Below are 23,454 nucleotides of genomic sequence, written 5' to 3'. Positions count from 1 at the left end.
GAGGAAACTGAAAGTAACCAGAACATCGCGTGGTACTCGTTAAGAGTAACGAGCATCCCGAACACCCTAATATTCGCACGAATATCAAGCTCGGACGAGTACGTTCGCTCATCTCTATTAATAGAATAAATTCATTTTTATTTTTCCTTTTCAGGTTCACCCACATAATAAACCATATTACAGCCTCATCCCGTTTTTACCTTATGTGTTCCCCCACTCATTACTCTCATTTATGGTTCTCTAATGTTTATATGGATTAATGTGATTAGGAGTTGCAGTAATTGAAGAAGTAAAAATTGGCACTTTATTTTGTATGTATATTAGAAATGATATCTGGCAATGTAACTCCTGATGTATCTGTTCAATCTACTTGCCGCTGGACTTTCCACATGACTGTAATGTTGCAATTCTTGATTGATATATTTTGGAACCATAAAACCAATAAATATTTTGTTAAATAAAGTACATTGTATCACATCTAGTATCCAACCCAGAGGCGGTACAACAGGGTACTAGAGCCTCACTTCAAGGGGTCAGTTTTCGGCAGGAAATTACCCTTTTGCTCTGATATCATAATCACTTATTTACATCCACGTTACACATAGAAAGTTTGATTCCAACTAGGTGCTTTTTTGACATATTCATGGGCCACTGACTGTTCCCACCCTTACATCCCTCGTGTCCAACCCCGGGTGTGACTCCCCCATGGCGTTCAAAGTGTCTGGTGGGCCAGCTATATGTTTGTTTGCCTTGGCCCCAACCTTGAATTTCATCTTGGATGAATGAGAACTAATGTGAGAAGGAAACACACGAAGAAATTCTACAGGATAATTGAGAGAGACCTGGATATTCCAGACCAATAGGGGGAAGATCAAAAAGATATAGCCCACCTCAGTACAGAGAGATTTCTCAACTGTGTTCAGTGGGAGAGTGGTAAATTAAGGCTTTCCCCTGAGAAGCGAAACCTGAAGATGGAGGGCTCCTGTCATGTGGGAAGGAGTTAAAATGGTGAATTACTGGACTATAGAGGCTGCTCCAGGAGATGTTCTTGATGTTCCACTCATACATTGCCATTGAACCCAAAGTACTGATTATAGTCCACGACTACCTTCCTTCCTCCCCCCGCTCCCTCCTTACGCCTCCCTGTTAACCCCTTTTCATTTTGCTAATGTATATCTGTTTATTAAAAATGCTCAATAAAATATCTTTGAACCAACTAGGTGCTTTTTTCACATTATGTAGCTATTCCTCCAGTACATTCATTGAAGTTGCCCTTTAAATGTGTTGTAAAACTCGTTCACTTTACATAAAACAAAAACAAGTAGTAATAAATATTTTATTAAAAATACAGCTGATTTGACTGGTAGTGTATACTATACAGGTTTATTTTGGTTGCATCTGTAGTTCTTAAAAAAAAAAAAAAAAATTGGTCAGTTTACCAGTTACAGTACAAAAAGGAGCATTTAAAGGCTACGGACACCTCTGGGAGCAATGTATTTTTACCTGAATGTATTTTGTGCTAAAATCATTTTTTGCACTGGGGTTTAATTAAAACTATTGCACATTTTGGCTTCTGCAGCTTGTACATATCACTATATAATAGTTTCAGACTGACTTTGCCTTTAGATTAGGCATCTGATTTATGACCAAAATAAAATCTAAGAATGCTCAGGAGAGAGAAGGGCTGAAAACACGGATACTTTGTTGGGGTCAGATATAACTTCAGGAGAGGAGTGAGAAATTAAACAGTCAAGTATTTTTATTAGCCATTAAAAAGGGTATCATATCTACAAGATTACATGGTTTCTCTTACCGAGAACAATCCCAACAAACAGTCAGGCACACTAACTGATCTGAAAGGATATGCTTTCTGCAGGCTGTTATATACAGGGATATGTAGAAGCTGCAGAAACCAGAAAGGGTGCAAAATCTTTTAATAAAACGAAAAAAAGGTTTGGTGTTAGCCAGTAGCGCAAAATGTGATTTGTAAGAGAAACCAAGTAATCTTGTAGATATGATAGCTTTTAATGGCAAACAAAAATACATGGCGTTATAGCGAGCTTTCGGGTTCTCTCAGAATCCTTCAGGCATAAAAAAAAAAACAAAAAACAAAAAACACCCACGATTTAGATGGGGCATACATAAATACAAATATTGACACATGAAAGGGCACAGAAAATCGAAGACAGATTTGTATTTAAAACAATACCAGACAAGATGAGCAGAGAGGTAAATACTTAAGTCAGTTCACTACTAAGCAATGTGACAGTTTTATGATCTGTACATTGGTGCCAAGATGTGACAGGCCTCGGTGTTCTCTCACTCTCCTTCAGACCTGCAGTATATCCTGAAAATGTTGAGGAGCATTGGAATAAACTGAAGATCACCATTAATACAGTCTATAAAGGAATCATTAGGTACCAAACTAGGAAACATCAAGACTGGTTTGATGAACAAGATAACGAGATCCAACAACTAAAATCGATAAGAAAAGAAAGCCTTCCAAATATGGCAAAGAGACACCAACTGTGTTGCAAAGAAAAAGATCTACACTAGTACAAAAGCTGAGGTCCAAAAAAAAGACCAGAGAACTGAAGAAAATCTGGTAGATTAAAAAAGGCTCAAGAAATCCAACATTTTGCAGATATCCATGACGCACTCCAATATGCTGATGAGAACGTAGTCTGTGCTCATTCAGAAGATCTACAAGCTACTTTAAACATCTTTGCAGAAGCATACGAAAAGCTTGGCCTCTCACTAAACATCGAGAAAACCAAAGTACTCTATCAGTCAACAACATTCTTCTGCAATGCCAAAAATGCAGCTTAATGGTGTAACGTTGGAAAATGTTGACCATTTTCGCTACCTTGGCAGCCACCTCTCCACAAAAGCTAACCTTGATACTGAAATAAAACAACTGCGCTGGACTGGCCACATTGTGCGAATGCCCAACTACAGTCTCCCAAAGCAATTACTATACTCTCAACTCAAAAATAGAAAATGGGATGTTGGTGGACAGCAAGAGAGTTTGAAAGATGGACTTAAAGCTAACTGTAAAAACTGTGGCATAGACATTGAGAACTGGAAAGCCCTGACCCTTGAGCGCTCAATTTTCGGGGGCAGCCGTTACCAACAGCACTGTCAATTTCAAAGAGGCACAAATGGATGGTGAAAGTGAGAAAACGTATTACGAGGAAAGATCATCAAGCCAACCCTTGTTGGGACAGTCTTCCACTTGAAAACCGTTGACTCTTGATCCGCAGGTTCTTTTGCAGTAGGACATCTACGGACACACCGCTAAGCCCACTTGGAAGGCAATCATGTTCGGCCATGACTGATAGCCGATAAGGATTATGATGAACCTCTCTGCTCATCTTGTCTGGCTGGTAGGGTTTTAAGTACAATTCAGTCTCCAATTTCTGTGCCCTTTTATGTGTGAACATTTGTATTTATGTATGCCCCATCCAAATCGGTTTTATTATGCCTGAAGGATTCCAAGTGGATCCAAAAGCTTGCTATATCATGTATTTGTTAGCTATTAAAAATATATCATATTTACAGGAGTACTTGGTTTCTCTTACTGAGAATAATCACATTCAAGTCTTTTAATCAAAACACCATTGCAAAGATTTGCAGCCCAACATACCTTCATTTAAATACATATAAAACGGTCCAAAAAAAGCATCCATAACCTTTAAAGCACTAAAGGGCTGTCTTAGACAACCCTTTCAGAATGCAGCACTCTGGGCAAACAGCTGATAGCCCCAGTACCTTCTCCCTGCAAACAGCTGCTACTACTGTGGCTTTCCATGGTAGAAAGACAGGATAGTCATGTAGAAGAATGGGCATCTTGTAATACAAGGACAGCATAGAGTTCAGGGTCATAAAAGGGGGTCCCGAGCAGAGCAATGTCCTTCAAATGCCCTAAAAAAAACATATGAACAGGAGTTGTAATCTTGGCACAACTCCTTTAAAAAGGCAAGCCAGTGGCCTGTGAGAACAGTTAGCGTCCTCTGTTTAAAAGATGATTTCCATTAAAAGTTTTAAAAAAAAAATTGACCATATTTTAGCAAATGTAAAGTTAGAGCAACAGCCAAGGTTTGCACATTAGATTTACTGTAAAGATATTCACATATTTGTTTCACTGTTTAGTACAAACAAAAGACAGAACAATGGAGATTTTGTCATTGGTTTCTGGGCAGCATATGTAAAAGTGACAACTAATATGGCTGCACTTCCTGTGATCACTTTTGCAAAAGACAACAAAGTAAACTGCATACAAGAATGTCAACATGCAAGCTAGAAAATAATAACTATCTGATAAAAATAACAGAATAATTTTAAACTTAAAGGCCCATTTACACGCAAAGATGATCACTCCAAATTCGTTCAAAAGTTAGGGAGATTGACAGTTTTAGTGATCGTTTTGCATAAGCTGCTAATGGGCACTAATGCCCATTAGCAGCTTATTACCTTCATTTGCATATAAATGAGCCTCCCATAGCTGTTTGCAGAGAACAGCAGGTGGTCTGTTCTCTGCATTCAGATCCTTTGTTCTGCCAGGGGGCTGGGAGCTGAACACAATGTAATCCGTGCTCCCCGTGGAGAAGACTGTGTGCGGTCCCTGCTATCAGTTCTCCGGCCGAATGATGGATTTTATGCTCCCCTAAAAGTCATTGTACCAACGAAAAGTAAAGGAGGTTAGCATTACACGCAACGATTATCACTCAAGACATCGTTTGAGCGAATTTTGAGCGATAATCATTGCGCGTGAATGGGCCTTTAGGTGCCATTCTAGCTTTTGATTCACTAATATATGGTCATTTTTACATTTCAGTGCAATTATTATATTGAAGGAATGTGTCAGTTGTTACTGCCTGATGTCCATTATTCCTGAGTCAGTAACTGTGCGTGATGTTCTCTTAATTTAAAGATTGTATTTCTTGACAAACTTCCAGGTTCGGTGAAAATTTTCTGAAAGAGAAACAAATTTTCTTCATCACTATAGCTCTTCAATTAGAAACAAACTGAGCAAAATTCTTAGTGGTTAATCTGAACTTTTTGATTTGTTTAAGCCTTCACTATCTGGCTCCCATGCAATTATACCTAAGTGCATTACCTAAATTAGAGAGGAACCTAAATGGGATGGAGCCTGTGCACAGAACATTAAAAACCTAAGAGAGAAGCAAGTCTGTGGTAAAGAGTGCCACCTGACTCCAAGGATACACTCCATTATTCTTTCTCCACTTATCAGGCTCCTTGTCTCACCTCCCTCCTAAACTGTTCACGTACTCCTTGCTGGCAGACAAGATGGACTAACAGCTTACTGACAGGTCAAACTACATGCTGCCCATAGACATCTATGAAGAGGAGAAGGAGAGGAGAAGCTAAGAGAATCAGACGCACACACCTGCAACTAGTAGTGTTTTACTGCCTCACACCCATTTGAATCACATCTATACTGCTCAATAAGTCTCTGTAAGGGCTCACACTTACAGGCGTTTTTTATTTCTTGTGCTGCGAGAGCGAGTGAAAACACTTGCCCCGCAGCGCAAGAAAAAAGCTGCGATTTCGCTCAGTCTCTTCTATAAGGCTAGCGGCAGCAGCGCTAGCCCCATTGAAAACAGGGAGAATATTGCGGACTTCTGCCAGAGCTGTGACAGGAGTTTCCTTCATCCCCACGGGGACCACAGGGATGAAGGAATCCTCTGCCACAGCTGTGACAGCTGTGGCAGAAGCCTAGGATGCTATCCCATTGCTTTCAATGGGGTCGGCGCTGCTGCCGGCCCCATTGAAAGCAATGGTTTTGTGGCAACCCCCGCAGCATGATTTTCAAGGAAGGGTTTAAAATATAAGTCCTTCCCTGAAAATCATCCCTAGCTATTCATTGATGCATATGGGATCTCGCAGCGTACCTCTCTGCCGTCTCCCCTTCTCTGTTGAAGATGTGCCAGCCGGAGCACAAGCGCAGTAGAGATGACGCCGGCCATCGCTAGAGAGGTTCCAATGACCATTCTGCAATGATTATTGCAAAATGGCCACGAGACGGATAGCTTCCATTGACTTCAATGGAAGATGTTCATTCATAGCCCACTCAAAATCGCGGTATGCCACAATTTCTTCACCTTGAGTGGAACATCGCAATCAGTTTCTGCTCATGGACAGGAAATCGAGTCTCGTCATAGAATGCTATGGGCTGGAATTGCTGCAAAATCCGGAGGCGGGTGGACGCCCGCTCCGGATTTCACAATGCAAATCTGCCCGTGTACATGCGGCCTAAGACCTGGGGAGTGTGTGGCAGCAAAATTGGATTGGAAAGGGTCAATTCCTCAGAAAATGTACTAAAAAGGTTATTTAGAGGGGAAGGATAAAAGCTCTTTGAAAGAAGGGGATTTTGAAAATGTAACTGGTGACTAGTATTACATAACAAAAAAAAAAACCCATCAACCTTCTTCCCATACCTGCATGAAGAGATGACATTCTGTAACCAGCGGTCCTTTTGTTATGTCTTTAAACTTGTCACACACATCGGGAAAATTTTTGGCTTCCAAAATGTAAGATTGGTAGTGCTTTATAAGTGTTAAGGCCACACGAAACAAGACCTTTGATCCTTCATAGAATAAACAGTCCCAGATGCGCAATACGGTCTGTGGAGTATAAAGCCAATCATTTACAGAACATACCGGTTATACTGCGAACTGGAGAGTCTAAGAGAATTGAAGAAAGGTCACTAGTCACTTTTCAGTCTTATGACTTTGGTTTAGTGAGGTGCTCAATTTTTTTTTTCTAATTTATGCGCTTCCCCCAGAGAACATTTCAGGCATGTACTTACCATAGTGCAAGTAGCGTGACCCGTAACATAACCAGGTCATCTACTGGGTGATGTTACGTGGTCTTTTAATTTATAAATCCTGATTGGTGGCAGTGGGGTGACGAAATAGAATATCTAAACTTATTATTAATTATTATTTCTTCACCCCACTGCCACCAATAAATTTTAGACTGAAGATCCGTTAAAGGGGCAGATAGATGTTAAATGGGTTTTCCAAACTCTACACTATGTAATACCTGGGGTGGTTGAATTGGACTTTGGCGATTTTTAAGGTGATTTTAAGTTTTACCATGGATCCACTGCAAGATGACCTTCTCCCTAGCTGGGCTTCCTCCTATTGATATCATATGGATGCTTCAGTCTTCATACCTCCTGCTACTTGCTTACTCTCGTCAATCCCTTAGTTATACACAATGTGGCAAAAAACATAACTTCATTCTCTGTGTAAATAAAATTACAATAATACCACATTTTGGCCGCCTGCAGACGGGGGGGAAATTCTGCGGCGGGATTTCCCGCAGGATTTCCGCTCCTGGAAGCCTGCATAGGATTGTGTAAACAAACGCAATCCTATGCAGACGGTTGCGGTTTGTCCACGCGAAATCTCACGCGGCAAACAAACCGCGGCATGCCCATTTCTGTGCAGGGCTCACACAACAATTCTTTCGCCAACCTCTGACAGTCATAACTGTTTTCCGTTTATATATAGTTGTGTGAGGGCTCAATTTTTGTGGGATGTTTTGTAGCTTCTATTGGCACTATTTTAGAGTTCATATGACCTTTTGATACATTTTTTTCCTTGGAGACAAGAAGTGACCAAAGGGGGAAAAAAAGGCAGAATTCTGACAATGTTCACTGTGCAGGATAAATAGTGCATTACTTTGATTGATTAGAATTTTATGGACGCAGCAATAGTAAAGGTCTTTGCTTGAATTTTATTATAAATATGGGGAAAAAGTTTATTACAACATTTTGTTCTTTTTTTTAGTCCCCATAGGGGATATGCAGTTGCAATCAATGATCGCTCATACAGTATAATGGAATACTATGGTATTAAAAATAACATGTTCTGACAGGTAGTTTATTAATATGTGTCACAGGTGTTGATACCAGTTCCCTGAAAATAAGATCTTCCCCTAAAGTAAGCCCTAGCATGATTTTTCAGGATTTTTGAGTACGCAGAATGATTTTTCAGGATTTTTTTAAAAAGGCTTGAACTATAAGCCCAACTCCAAAATTGAGCCCTAGTTACAGTTAATTTAAAAAGTCCATTTAAAATAGTGTCCAGGCAGCTATACATGTAAAAAAAAAGTGAAAATGAATATAAGACCCTGTCTTATTTTCAGGGCAACAGGGTAGACAATCAGTCGTGTCAGACCTGGAGGCCTTCTGAATGGCCCAGGCTGCCATAACAACCAATCTGCACCTCAATTTTATCTGACACTCCCTGAGCATTGATAGGGGCATTTAAATGCGCCTGTCAGAATTGAAAACTGCAACGCTCAACCTTTTTAAAATGCCATCAGCATGAAAGCTGGTCGCCGCTGTTTCAGGCACCCATTATGTATGGAGCGGGATCAGCTGCCAGTTCTACAAACCCTATACACCAGGATGAACTGTACACGCTAGAACGTGAAGGGGTTAAAAACGGAAACCTAACGGAATGGAAGAGGAAAGCATTTGATTTTCAATTTTATTTTTAAAGACCAATGGTGTAAGTGGATCAGTTTAATTTAGGCCTCTTGCCCACAGCAGTGACCTCATACTTACCCATCCGGCACCTTCTCCCTCCGCTATGCGATGTGCCGGTTGGCGCACAGCTGCGCATGCGCAGAGCGGAGCCAGTGCGTCAGAGGTGACGTTTCTGTGTGAGCACAGAAATAGGACATGCTGTTATTTTAATACCGCGCAAGTTTTCACGCGGTCAAAATGTGGCTGTTGGCATAGGATTACCTAAACTAAGGCAATCCTATGACAGCATGCCACGGTGGAAATTCTGCGGGAAAACCAGCCGCGGAATTTACGTCCGTGGCCATTGGGCCCTCTCTGCGTCAAAAACAAAACAGATAAACCGCTAAAAACAGATAAACACCAGTGAGAACCCACCCTTAACTTCCACTTCAGAAAAATAAGTCAGCATAAGCCTAGCCTGAGATCTAGCGGTAGCCGTAACCGTGTGCACTTACCTCTACCGGAAGAATATCAATGAAGAGACAAATAAACCAGCGGGAAACCAGAAGTGTCCACATCAAACCATGTCTGTCTATTAACTCGGCTACTGCTGGGATCTTCATCTTTACCAAATCCCCAAGCACCTCCTGGTCAGTTTTAAGTCCCATCATTGTAGGGCTGTAATAGTCTAACAAAATAAAAGTGTACTTATTATTTCTATCTCCGCCAAACTGGGTGCCTATGCTGTGGATTTAAGTTCAGTTTTCTAGATGAAGAATTAGAGCAGCAGAAAAGTGGATGAGATGTTACCAAATGTCATCCACATGATGTAAAAGTGTGTGGCAGTCCATGCTGTAAATATTCACTACACATTTCACCCCTTTCAATTGATCCATAATAAATTCATGGTAAATCTGTATATAAATACATGTGAATTTTGCTGTGAAATCTGCCCCATGTGGCCATACCCCAATACGAGTTTATTTAGAAAGTTAAATGTAATACAAATGTTATTACATGCACCAATTACTTCAGAAGGGTGGCAATCCAGGATTATTCCAATTGCCAGATTGGTGTCAGGAAGGATTTTTTTTACTTTAAATTAAAATGAGGAAAAATTGGCTTCTACCCCTTTGTTGTTTTTTTTGGCCTTCCTCTAAATAAACATTGGGGGGGGGGGGGGGGGGGGCAATAATAGGCCGAACTGGATGGGACATATGTATTTCAGCCCAACATAATATATTATGTTACTATAGAAGGATTGCGCAGTAAAATACCAATATTTGAAGAGGATACAAAGCTATGTAAAGTAATTAACACAAGAGGATGCAAATGGATCTGGATGAGTTGGGGGCTTGGCCAGAAAAGTAGCAAATGAGATTTAACACCGATAAATGTAAGATTATACACATGGGTAGAGGAAATACATGTCACCATTACACACTAAATGGGAAACACTGACATGGAAAAGGATTTGGGGATTTCAGTTAACTAGAGCAACCAGTGTCAGACAGCTGCTGCCAAGGCAAACAGTATCATAGAGTGCATCAAAAGAGTTCTAGGGGCACATGACGAGAACATTGTTTTTCCTCTTCAGAAGTCACTGGTCAGACCACACATGGAATATTGTGTACAGTTTTGGGCATTGGTACTAAAGAAGGACATAGAGCTTGAGCGGGTACAAAAGGTGGGAAACTAAAGTGATAAATGGAATGAGTGGACTACAATACCCACAGAAGTTAGCAAAAACTGGGGTTATTTATTTTTTTATTTATCAAAACTAAAAAGGACGTTCGAGAGTTGACCCAATAACTATGTATAAATATATTAGGGGTCAGTACAGCAATCTCTCCCATCATCTATTTGTACCCAGGACTGTAACAAGGGAGCATCCTCTACGTCTAGAGGAAAGAAGGTTTCTAAACTGATACACAAGGGGGTTCTTTAATGTAAGAGGAGAAAGACTATGGAACTCTCTGCCTGAGGACGTGGGGATGGCAAATCTGATGAGTTTAAGAGGGGTCTGGACGCCTTTGAGCGTTATATATCATGTAAGACACATTGCAAGAGGCTTTAAAATACAGACCAAATTTTATCTTTGAGTAAATGCAAGACGGATTGGATGAAGTAGTTATCCTGTCACCATTGTTTTGCTGCAGTACAGTCTAGATTAAGACAAACAAACCAACCCAACCCAACCAAACACAGCATAGCCAGCAGAAAGCCAGACCTTTAACCGGGAGTAATCTGAAACAGCACTGACCCTTCTAGAAAGGGAACACAGCCTGGTATTGTTATATGCCGATGCAGTCATGTATCTGAACATATCGCATGGCATATTATACAGTACAAGAAAAGGTTTTTCTGCTAATCTTTAAGGGGATAGAATCTTATATTTTAAAGCATAAACTTCTGGTGAGTGAATTGATATAATTCTTGTTTTTAGCCTTTGAATTTAAAAATAAGGCCTCCTGTCCACGGGCGATATATCATTGCGTTATCTGCGTCGAGAATTCGCACGTGGATAACACAATGAACGCTTTTCATAGGAGAACTATGGAAAGCGCAGCCCGTTGTACACGAGCAGAAAATCACTGCGATTAATGATGTTAATGATAGGTTAATCGTGGAAACTTTAGTATTCTCCCACGGCAAAAATCCGCTGCAGGAAAATGCCATGCCTGTGAATGCCCAAGGAGGTAAATCACTATGCGTTTCTCACTGCGGAAAAACGCATGAATTGTATAGCTATTAGGCTCTACTGAACCTAATAGCTTTCTGCCTGCCAATGCTCACATGCAGATTTACGCCGCAAGAGGTCTCCATTGATATAGCATTAATGGAGACCGCGGAAATCTGCACGGAATTCGGCGATCACTCGCAGGCAATTGTTTATAATTGCCGTACTCCCGCAGCGTAAATCCGCAGGCATATCCCCCATCGCTCGTGGGCATGAGCCCACAGAGAAAATTTCAACAAGCCTGCTTGCATTTAAAAGCAGATGCAATGGAATTTGCTTTACAAGAATGGGGTAAAGAAGTCTTGCTAAAGTGACTCTACACTGAAAGTGGCTTTTACTATTATCCTTATTACACAGTTCACAATGATGAGCATGCGACCTTGTTCTTCGTTACTAGCAGCTTAACAACACAAAGCCAAAAAAAGATGTTCACTTCCATTGCTAATACTTGTAATCTACTTACTGCAAAGTTCAGGATCAGTAGTAGCCAGAAATACAATAGTAATCTTTAAACTACTTATTTCCTGGAGCTTATGCCTTACTTGCAGATAACATGCTCCTTACGGGTCAAGAGTAAAAAACACTTACTGTAGCCTCTCACTTTAGCTTTCCATTTTAAATATCAGCTCTCACCCCAAACAACAAGATATAGCTGTAAATGGGCAGCAGACATACATAAAATAACCATTAACTCATCCCAGTCCTCAGCCTTAAATGTGACGCAGGCCAACTAGAATGTAAATGTAATGAAGAGATGAACTTAAAAAAAAATAAAAAATAAAATAAAATAAAAAATAATTAAATATAATATTATATTACTCACCAGTTGCTTGGCCAAGTCAAGAATATGGAAAACATGTTATCCATTATGATAAGTGTGGGGATGCCCCTGATAATTGAATTTAGTTTAGCCACACATTGCAAACAAGCAAATAAAAAAACTACACGGCCAGGCAACCTCTATACAAAATGTTGGTTGTAGACAGGGTCATACTGCGGAGATCAGTTAGGCTTTTTACATCTAGCTCTTGGAAAATACAGAGAACCCTTTTCTATCCAGCAAAAGGAGAGAAAAAATAAAACCACACAAGGACTGATGGGGGCAGGAACCTTGTGAACTGAAGACCAAGATGGTCTTGGTTTCACATATTAAAGCCTATGGTTCAATCCCGGTTTTCATACTAATGCATTTTTTTTGGCAAGCAAGATAGAAAGTGGGGGCAAAGCCAAAAATGCAATGTGAAAGTAGAGCTTCTTTAAACATGGCACTGTCATTGGATGCCACCTTTACCACAACTCTGTTTGTGAAGTTTCTGATCCGCTAGATGTGCCCTGGTTAACTGTAAGTGCCATTATAAAGTGAAAGCATTTAGGAGTAACCGCTCAGCCACACAGCGGTACAGCTTTTGGAGGAGAAAGTATACATGAAGAACACTGAAGGATGCTGGAGGGCGGCGTATGCTTGGGGCTCGTTTGCTGCCTTAGAATCTAGATGCCTTGCAACTGTCATGATAGATGGTACCTGATGCTGGTCCCATGAAACAACGCAGAACTGTTACAAATATATGTAATGTTTAACTACATTGGAAAAGCGTAACAAGAAAGCAAAAGGTGACTTATTAGGGTAACGTTTCTCAACACGGACTACAGCTGGCTAATCCTAGGGTCAGCTACATTTTAGACAACAAAAAAAATGAAATAATGTCAGCAAACTGTAAATTATGGTATTTACAGTACTGATCCTTGAATTGCATTATTGACAGTTTGTATATTATGGGTTAACCTCGTTAAGATCAGTAGGGTATATAGGCGATCCCATCTATGAACTCTGGGATAAAGCCTCTATAGGCTCGCGCTCCTGTGTGCCTTTCTCAGTCCGTATCCGCAGGTGATACATTAATGGACTTGGGAGCACAGACTAAAAGTGACAATTCAAAATCATATATACAACTATCCAACAGACTTATGAAATTAAAACTTTTGTCTCTAGCGGTGTGGACACCCACTATTAGGTTCAAGGCCTCACAAAGTTTGTTGCTGTTCCGCTTTGTTCAGCTAGTCTATAGTTGAGTCCAGCAGAACGCAAGTCACTTGTAACAGGGCTTGTGTCGTGGTCTCTGTTGTGCAGTTCTGTAGATCATTGCTCTTCGATTACCACCAATTTGGCTGGCTTTTTAGCAAATTGGTGATTCCTTGCAGTTCCAGGCAACCTCCAACAGGGCAACAAGAGCTTGCAGCACCCCTACAACAGCTCAGGCTTCTCAGTCTGGAAGGGCTATTCAGGAGGACAGTTACTCTTTAGGAGAAGTAGCGTGAAAGCTGCTGCAGAGTCCCTGCGCTCGATTACACCTTATGGCACAGCTACAAATGCTTATATAGGGCATGGGAAGCCTCAAGAAGACTCAAAACTCCTTGGAGATGTAATTCCTGCTCTGGGCGATCCGAGTGATCATGTCATCCAGGGGGGTGGGGCCGAATCCTGGCTCTTAGAGCCCTGTGTTAATGTTCTATCAAAGCCTCTGTGTAAGTGGAGAGTGGTGCTCTGCTCATTACAGTCTGCAATCATTGAGGAAACCGTAAATTCCAAGTTGTATCAAACTTTTTATTTTTTTTTTTTTACACAGAAGAATATAAAGGCAGCAGTTCATGATCTAAAGCTGAAGATATGTTGGGTGATCGAACAAGACACCGACTCAAAACACACAAGTCAACAAATGGTTAAGGCCCATTTCACACTAGCGTTTTTGCATTACATCTAGCTGTTACGTTGTGGGAACAGCAAAAACTAAGAAAATATTCCAGTTTACTTTGCCATAGAAATGCATTGAAACTTCAACAATGTAACTTGAGGTTGTATTAATCCATAGGCTATACTGAAATAATGCTTTGTTTTCCAGTATTTAAAATGTTGTAAAAAAATAAAAAAATAAAAAAAAATTAAAAAAAAAAAAAGAAATGAATTGAAAATGAAGCAGTTTGAATTTGTTTATCAATTTTTTCATCTCCATGCCAGGTGTTTTTTTATTATTACTACACTGGAACAAGAGATCAAAGTCAACAGCAGACTTGGAAAAAGCATTTTCATCGGCTTCACTTTACACAAATGGAAACTGTACAAAACTGATGTGCCAAAGAACTGCTAGTGTGAATCCATCCTAAAAGAAATGCCTTTTGGAGTGGCCATCGACCCCACCTTAACCTTAATTGGGTTCAACAGTGCATCGATAAATTGAAACTGATAAGACCACATATTTTGTAGTAATCCATGCCATTTTATGGGTGGGAGCACCGTCCAAGCACTACAGGAAACTGACTGAGCGGAGGGGTGTAGGTTCAGGTGTAATGCAGAACAAGGATGCATTTGTAAGTCCCATATACACAGCCATTTTATTACTGCTGTTCAGCAGTTAACCCTTTCCAATCCACTGTCTGACATCTGAAGACTTTCTGATTGAAGGCTGTACAGCTCTGATGTTGGAAGATGTCCAGCAGGGTATATTACTGGCTGCTCTGTTGTCGGGGGCCTCTCCAGCATGTCCCATACCACAGTACTACCTCTAGCCAACAGATGGCGCCATTGTATAATGACAGAAAGAGAAAGCCCCCTAGGAAACCCTGAATCCAAAATTGGATTGCAAAGGGTTAATATAGATAACTTTAAAGCAAGCTCTGCCAATTAAATCTTAGAGAAAGCAACAACAGGTTACTTTTTTTCCCTATACTGTGGAGGTTTACTTAAGGTGCTTAAAAAAAAAAAAAAATTCATTCTGCTGTTTTCCCATCGAGAGGAGGAACCCCACTCCACATCCAGGTGTGCTTAACAAAAACGTAACTTCAGCAAGTCTGTAAGGTGCGTTAGTGCGAGATGCTGCAGCAATTCAAGTAACCCGGTTGTCGCTCTGAAGTAAGACAATAACTTCTATGTGCAGCTTGTCATAAACAAGCATCGCCTCATCTCTTCTGCAGGGTTTGACCCATGGACACAACCAGTTCCCCCTGCAACACACCGCCAGAACGCTCACGGGCAGAGCTTAATTCAGCACTCCTTTAGGACATTCCTTGGCAATGCCTCTGCCCACCCTTGCTGTGTGTAGCACCTCGCCTCCACTCTTGTCCTGAGGTCACAAACAGTTAAACGTTACAGGCAAAATAAATGCTACATAAAATGTGGGTTGATCCAGTCTAGAATGGTGAATCAGATCGCATCTACTTAGTGGTCAATGTAGAAATCCAGGTTATTCCAGAGGATTCACTTATTTTTTCTCTTCTTAGGCCTCCTTCCCACGAGCGTGACGGGGTCCGCCGCGTAATATTACGCAGTGAAGCCCGTCACGGCGCCCCCCAGAGCCCCTATACTTACCTGCGGGAGATAGCGTGAAATCGCTTCCCCGCCCACCGCCGCCGCGTCACCGCCCGTCACCGCCCACCGCCGACGCGTCACCGAGCGTGTCACGTGACGCGGCCGGCCGTGTCACGTGACGCGGCCGGCAGCGTCATATGACGCGCGGCGGTGGGCGGGAAAGCGTTTTTTCACGCTATCTCCCGCTGGTTACAGCGGGAGATAGCGTGAACGGACGGCTTCCATTGACTGCAATGGAAGCCGTCAGTGCGTACAGCCCGTCCTCACCCGCAGAAAATAGAGCATGCTGCGGGTGAGGACGGGAGAAATCGCGGTGCGTAATTCCGCGGTGGAATTACGCATCGTGAGCATTGTGCTATTAGGTTCAATAGAACCTAATAGCTGCGGGCAACGCAGCGGATTTTCGCCGCGAATTACGCGGCGGAAATCCGTTCGTGGGAAGGAGGCCTAAGTGTGCATGCATGACACAACTATGGCGTGAAGAGGGTTTAGCTCAACTCAGGGAAAAAAAAAATTGACATTTAAAAAAAAATAAACAAAAATTCATCCACAAGGTTTTCCACAAATTATGGGAACATATCTATCTTTTTTTTTCCTGTGAACACTCTTCTAAATGGCCTGTAAAAGAACTTGAAGGACAGGATGTGATTCGGCAGAGAACACACTGATAAGCTGACAGTTTACAAGAGTCCTCGACACAAAACAAGTCCGGCACAAGATAATTTCTACAAAAAAAAATAAATAGAAAACCCTGTGATTAATGGATTCCATGTTCCCAGCAAAGGGGCGCCTGAATAGTTACAAGTTTCACGTATTGTCCAATTCTTTACATACACGTCGCATCCATAGACCCATATATCCCTCTACTGCAAAACCATATCCTGCTTTATCGAAGCCATGAAAGGGCTCAGACTGAGGAACAAACAGATGGAGTGCATTTAGTACACAATATCGGAAAGTTATAAGAGACATCACTTGTTCTCTTTTTCCACGTAGTAATGACAGAACAGATATCTCTGTCCTCAGACCCCAAGATGCTACATATTCAGAGCCACATGTGCCGCTGCTTGGCTATACCATCATGTGTTTATGATAGACTGTAATTATTACAGCTCTCCATGGCCCATTCTCACAAAACTGTTTTGTCAATTTACATGTTTATGTTTTGTCTGTCTTGCTTTTAAGTACTGTAGCCTTGAGATAGTGTCCTGACTTCTAGCTCGGCTGCGTGTGTGGTCTCAAATATGTACAATGCAGCTGTGGACTTTATTAAATCCAATCTAAGGGCTAATTCCCACGGGCGGATTTCCGCCGCGTTGCCCCGCAGTACAATGCTCATGGTGCGGAATTCCGCACTGTGAAATCACATGTCCTCACCCACGGCATGTTCTATTTGCCGCGGGCATACGTGCAGACGGCTTCCATTGCAGTCAATGGAAGCCATCCGTCAAGCAATCTTCCGCTGTAGCACAGCGGAAGATAGCGTGAAAATGCTTCCGCACCTACCGACAGCCATGTCACATGACGCGGCCGGCGTGTCATGTGACGCTGGGGGCGTGTCATGTGACGCGGTCATCACATAACGCTGATGGCGCATTATGCGCAGTAGAGCTTATGCGAAGCGTCATGCGGAGGTAAGTATGGGGTCTCTGGGGGGGGGGGGGGGGCACCGTGACGGGCTCCACTGCAGAATTCCGCTTGCGGAGCCCCTCACGGCCGTGGGCACTAGGCCTAAAACTGAATCTTGGTAAATGTTATTTTTTGGATGCAGCATCCCACCTCATTGTATTATGAGAATGTACCTATCCCCAGGAAAGGATATCAATAGCTGATCGGTGGGGTCCGCCGCTCAGGATTCCAGTCTAGCCAGCTGTCCATACTGACGTGATCTGGTTTAGTACTGCAGGAACAGCTGCCAATAATTACTAGAGAAATTATAGGGCTTTCATTAGAAATCCCAAAAGAAATGGCATTTTCTTATATTAGTGGTTCTGCATCAAAACTTTACTACTTTTTCATAGTAAATGCAAATTGAATACTGACCATTTATACAGATGTCGCTGAGACCAACTTGTCATTTTATATTTATGCAGGGTTTGTATATTTGGATAACTTCGTGGACTTCATATATCAAGATAGTTTCAGAGGAAATGTAGTGTTACTGTAAGAACCACAGCAAGTGGATTTCCTACTATCAGCAAAAGAACAAAAAAAAAAACAAAAAAAACAAACCCAAAAAGTTCCTCTCCAAGTGAGAAAGTATAACTATCATCACACTACCCATTCCATGTACTGTAGAAGCAGTAGAACCTGACACTCACCCCACTGCCTGTATAGTATTACAGCACAATTGCAGCCACTCTCCTCTTCCCTTGCTCACAATGGTGAAACATGAGCTTTTACGAGAAGATCATTACACTGTGTATAAATATACTCAATGATTTTTGGTTAATTGTCCAAGTTGGTTTTTCACAATGTTACTGCCAAAGTGGCAAAAACTCAAATGAATACTAAAAAGAGTAGTGCTGTAGGGCTTATAGTACATATGACAATATTAACATCAGCAACATATACTGTGAAAATCATGATAATCACAATATTCTACACGGCCTACAGTGGAAGTCCCTTATTTTGACAGTCTTCAGAATTGCAACCCACCGTTGCAATTCACAAACCATTCATTTCTAAATCTCTAATGTTGCTACAGTTTGCCTTGTACAAAGTCATCTGAACATTTTACTGGGTACTAGGGTAATGGTTACCGGTTAATAGGAACAGAACGGTGTACTCGAATCCACTAAGATGACCCTAGTCAAAAATTGTGATGTATTAACAGACAAGGCTCTCATACAAGCCCCTTTCGCCAAAATGGCTCACATGCCCACAACATATGTCCTGTGCAATTTTTCATAACTGTTCCCATTATCAGGTTATCTTATGGATTGCCTGACATAAAAGAACAAGTCAAACTATTAACTTTAACATCCATAAAGTTCTTCCCAGTGCTGTACTGCCCTATGTAACCTCCATCATCTCTATCACCTTACCCATGCTTTTCGTTCTGCTAATGACCTTAGACTAAAGTTCCTCTTTAATGCAAACTACCCACTTCCATCTACAAGATTTTTCCTAAGCTGCATCAGTTCTCTGGAACGCGCTACCCCAGACTGTCAAGTGCCAATGCTCAGTTTTACATGTGCCCTAAAAACACATCTTTTTAGAGAGGTCTACCATACTCCCTTATCCAACTCCTTTCCATTTATCCCGCTTACTTGTACACTCTACCTCAGAACCTGATCCACTCCATCTCACTATATCCCCCACATGCACTTCACATATACCAGCTGGTGACTGGCTCATGCAACTTTATGTAGAATACCCCATTTATATATGACATGGTCGGACAATTGCACAGAAGCAGCACAGGTCTCTTGTCAACATTTCCTCAGTCTCGAAGCTCTGGCGAGCAGATCCCCAACTTCTATTGTTCAAAGCGGTTTACAAAAAAAGGAACAAAGACAAATAAGGCCTTACACACAGTAGTACAGTGCTGTGGAATAGGTTGACACTATGGCCGCACACGGACGGATTTGCATTGTGGAATCCAGAGCGGGCGTCCACGTCAGATTATGCAGACGGCTTCCATTGAAGTCAATGGAAGCAGTCTGATCTGCAGCCTGTCTGCAATTGACATTGCAAAAAGGTCGCGGATTCCGTGTCATCACCCAAAAGCAGGAGTTTAAAAAAAAAAAAATCTGTACTGCGCATCTGACGGTGAGCCGTGCGGACCATCTGGAGTACAGATCAAGGGAAAAACACGCAGGTACACGCGGACGCCACTGCTGCGGTGGACGGATTCCGCATGCGGAATCAGACCCACTCATGTGTAGGTGGGCTATATCAGTTTATTTTAACAGTATTGCACAGAATCTCATAGAATAGGATTTTGTAGGATCTCCAAACAACTGATCACACAGTTATCTAGGTTAAAGGCCAATTTACATACAATGATTATCGCTCAAAATTTGTTCAAACGATAGCTTTTGAGTGAGAATTGTGTGTAAATGCTTCAATCCTTCAACGATTTTTATGAGAGCATAAAATCCATACTTAAGACGGAAAGAGATAGCAGGGACTGCATGCTGTGTTCTCCACGGGAGAAGCTGATTACATTGTATTCATCTGACAGCCCAAGGCCACCCATGGAAGATAGTGCAGCTGAGTGCAAAGTCCAGACCACATGCTAGCATTTGCACGCAAATAAAGCTGATAAACTGGCAATCTGCAAAACGATCACTAAAACTGGCAATCTGCAAAACGATCACTAAAACTGTCAATCTGCAAAACGATCACTAAAACTGGCAATCTGCAAAACGATCACTAAAACTGGCAATCTTTGAATCATTTGAAAAGATGGTCTTGTAAAGGAGCCTTAAGCCAGTCAAGTTTAAAATAAATTCTTAAAATGAAACTCCAGTTATTTTATTGCGTGGAGCTATCCTGACAGGTGCTCTATAGTAAGATAGAATTACAGTAAAATGGAAGCTGTTAAAGTGAAACTTCCGTTTAACTTTAAGATTCTTATTTTAAACAAGCACATTCCGTCTCGGGCTGCCAGAGCTCCGGTACTGCAACAATTTTAGTTACAACCAAGAAGGAGAAGACCGAGCAAGGAAGGATCAGATGCTTTACGCTTTCTTTTCTTCTTTTACAAAGCATGGGTGACTGAAACTCCATAGCTGCTTAAAATAGTTGCAGTAATAAACGATTTGTGTTCTCAATGTGGAGAGGGGAGCAAGTCACTGGAGAGCAGATTATATCCTTTGAGTACAAAGAATTTGGACTACTGAAAAACCAACATCTGTGGTCAAGGAAAGTCCTAACACCCCGAAGGCACTTTAGATGGTTGGCCAGTCGTGCCAAAGTTGGTGGGTTCAACCAATGTCAGTCTAATGGCTTTTGTCAGCCTTGACATAAGGACAGTGATTGGGACTAGAGATGAGCGAGTATACTCACTCGAGTAATGTGCCTTAGCAGAGTATCTCCCCGCTCGTCTCTCAAGATTCGGGGGCCGGCACGGGTGAGTTGCGGCGGGGCGCGGGAGAGAGAGATCTCCCCTCCGTTCCTCCCTTCCTCCGCAAGCCGCCGGATCTTTAGAGACTAGCGGGGAGATACTCGGCTAAGGCACTTCTCGCTCGAGTAATGTGCCTTAGCGAGTATACTCGCTCATCTCTAATTGGGACCTAAACAGATCTCAACGTTCATCCAAATCAGACAATCCAATCACAACAAATGTTCACACAAACTCCTATCAGTATTCGAGCAAAGTATATAGGCATGGATGCGAATACTGATGTGGAGCTCAGTAATGTCCCTTCCACAAGGCTAGAGAACAAGTAGTGGTATAACGAAGACTGCATAATAAGCTGCAATCATCAGCCTATAACGAGAATATTCTTGACATGTTTACCAACAACTTTTCCACTTACCAATACACTTGTATACATCAGTCTAATTGAACCATACATACATTCGTGTCTTGCAAGTCAAAACCATATTAGAAACTCATAGCAACTAGTAATATGGATATACCTGTAAGGCCGCATTCACATACTGCAGATTTGGCCCGAATCTTGCACCAATATTTTTGAAGCAAAAAAAAAAAAAAACCCAAAAAACCCAGGAGTGGACTCAAGAAGCTTAAAACTTCCATTGCATTACATCTGCATTAGAATGCAGTCCTGGTTTCAAAATACTGAGCAAATCTGCAACGTGTGAGCAAAGCCAAGACCAAGCACTATACTTTAGGGCGATGAGCACAGCAGCAATTAAGAGGATTTCCTTCTTTGCAGTTATGTTCACACACATCAGATCAGACAAGGCAATCCTTAGTAAGGGTGTTTTTAGTCACTGATTTTTTTTAAACAATAATTGCTTCAAAGAGCAAAGTGCAGCCGCCTACCTGTCACTGTTTACACGCATCATATCTGCTTTAAACTTAACCATTTCCAAGCCACTGACTGACGTCTGAAGACACTGATTGAAGGCTGTACAGCTCCGATGTCGGAAGACATCCGACAGGGTATTCTTACAGTAGATTACTCGCCGCTCTGTTGTCGGGGGCCTCTCCAGCATGTCACATAACACAGTACTGGTTCTAGCCAGCAGATGGCACCATTGTATAATGGCAGAAAGAGAGCCCCCTAGGAAACCCCGAATCCAAGATTGGATTGCAAAGGGTTAACAGACTTGCCTACAACTTCCAGCATGCATAGAGCTGGTTTACTGATCAACATTGTAGCTCCGCCTCCAGCTCACAGGTCCTACAACTTACCAGCACCAACCTCCCTCTCACCTAGTGCAGAGAAAGCTGCTGAAGCAGGCAGACAGGACCTTCCAGCACTCTGAACTGGCACATGAGCAATACAGTGCAGGGCTTCTGCCCCTGCCCTGCCATCTTGCACTGCTCTCAGGATGTTGGAAGTAGCAAATGCAGACAAGTTGTCTGAGAAAATGGACATATTTTTCAGGTGGAAGGTCACGTGATGGGTTCACTGATCTGATCTAGCTACTTTCTTCATTTTCTATCTATTAGGACCCCTGTCCACGGGTGTTGTGGTATCACGCAGAGGAGCTCCGTCACGTGAGCCGCCGCCCGGGAGCAGGAGCCACACACGAATCTCCATCGGTCAACCTAATCTGAGATAGGCTGACTGCGGAGAATCGGGGCAATTCGCAGCATGCTTCTCCGCAATGATTCTCCGCTCGTGGACATGGGTTCGGCGCCTGCAATAGCAATGCTATGGAAAGTTTCAGGCGGCGAAATCATGTCCATGGACAGGGGGCCTTAGAAAACGACTGATTGTGATGATATACATTAGGTTTTAGAAATGTTAGTCTGTGCCTGGAGTACCCCTTAAATTTATCAAGTCATATAAATGCCCGGAGTGCAGACATTGCATATACAGAACAGCAAAGATGGGGGGGGGGTATACGAATTACCTTTTATGTAGATATTAATAGTGGAATGGTTCAAAAGGGAAAGTTTTCTTGCAAGGTAAAACAAACAAAAAAACACCACAAACCACATAAAGTAACATACCAGGCAAAATGTGTCCAACAAGTGCATCTAGAAGCCAGAAAGCCTTCTCCTCCTCTTTAGCAACAAGAATGAGTATTCCCGTGATAAAATTCATACCCTGCAATGAGAGGAGAACTTGTGAATTCTGGTCATACGCATGGTAGAAACTAATGTACACCTGTAGTGACCCAGTACATCAACCTGGTCCCCTCCATAAAAGGTCATACATGTTTTTCTTAGGTTGATGCACTGCAAACCTGTCTTGTCATTTCCAGCCTGTGTGTTGCATAGCTGCAGCACTTGAGCGGTTAATGTCTCTAAAATACAAAGCCTGCATGTAAATGTATCAAGTCTGTCATGTCATGTGGTATGAGAGAAGGTATAAATAGTAGTGAGAGTGGGATAGGAGTTCCATCTTCTGGAGTAGCTGGGTCTTCCATCTTGTCTACTACCTGAAGCAAGCGCAAATGGAAGTCTGCCGGGTACATGTGAGCTGCCAGGGCCATGTCACAGGGGGATGCAGGAGCTCAGGGGGTGGGTGTTAGCAGGGCGTTACCTGTCACACTGTAGGTCTCCACCCATATTTCTGGTGGAGACCAGATGCACCAGTACCCTTACATACTAGTAGCAGATACACCTTGTTAAAATGGTAAGTGTATAGCAGAACACTTCCTGGAAGAGAACATCTCCTGTAATGTCTCCACCCCAAAATTAATCAGTTGTACGTCAAAAAAGTTTTACACGCAGAAAGTGATTCTGTATATTGTTCC

General features: G+C 42.0%; 1 protein-coding gene across 1 annotated transcript in view; it reads right to left on the bottom strand.

Moving 5' to 3' along the window:
* Nucleotides 1-1,322: 1,322 nt before the first annotated feature.
* Nucleotides 1,323-23,454, bottom strand: part of GRTP1 (growth hormone regulated TBC protein 1) — a 53,638-nt gene continuing 31,506 nt past the window's right edge. Inside the window, exons 6-9 of the mRNA XM_066579676.1 lie at nt 22,706-22,802; nt 9,019-9,191; nt 6,462-6,647; nt 1,323-4,974 (exon numbers count right to left, since the gene is read on the bottom strand). Coding sequence (XP_066435773.1) covers nt 4,888-4,974; nt 6,462-6,647; nt 9,019-9,191; nt 22,706-22,802 — 543 coding nt within the window. The 3' untranslated portion in view covers nt 1,323-4,887. The remainder of the gene's footprint in view (nt 4,975-6,461; nt 6,648-9,018; nt 9,192-22,705; nt 22,803-23,454) is intronic.

This window comes from Eleutherodactylus coqui, chromosome 1 (genome assembly GCF_035609145.1).
Source record: "Eleutherodactylus coqui strain aEleCoq1 chromosome 1, aEleCoq1.hap1, whole genome shotgun sequence".
NCBI classification, from domain to species: domain Eukaryota; kingdom Metazoa; phylum Chordata; class Amphibia; order Anura; family Eleutherodactylidae; genus Eleutherodactylus; species Eleutherodactylus coqui.
The sequence above is the reverse complement of the archived record's forward strand: the minus strand, read 5'-3'. Positions and strand labels throughout refer to the sequence as shown.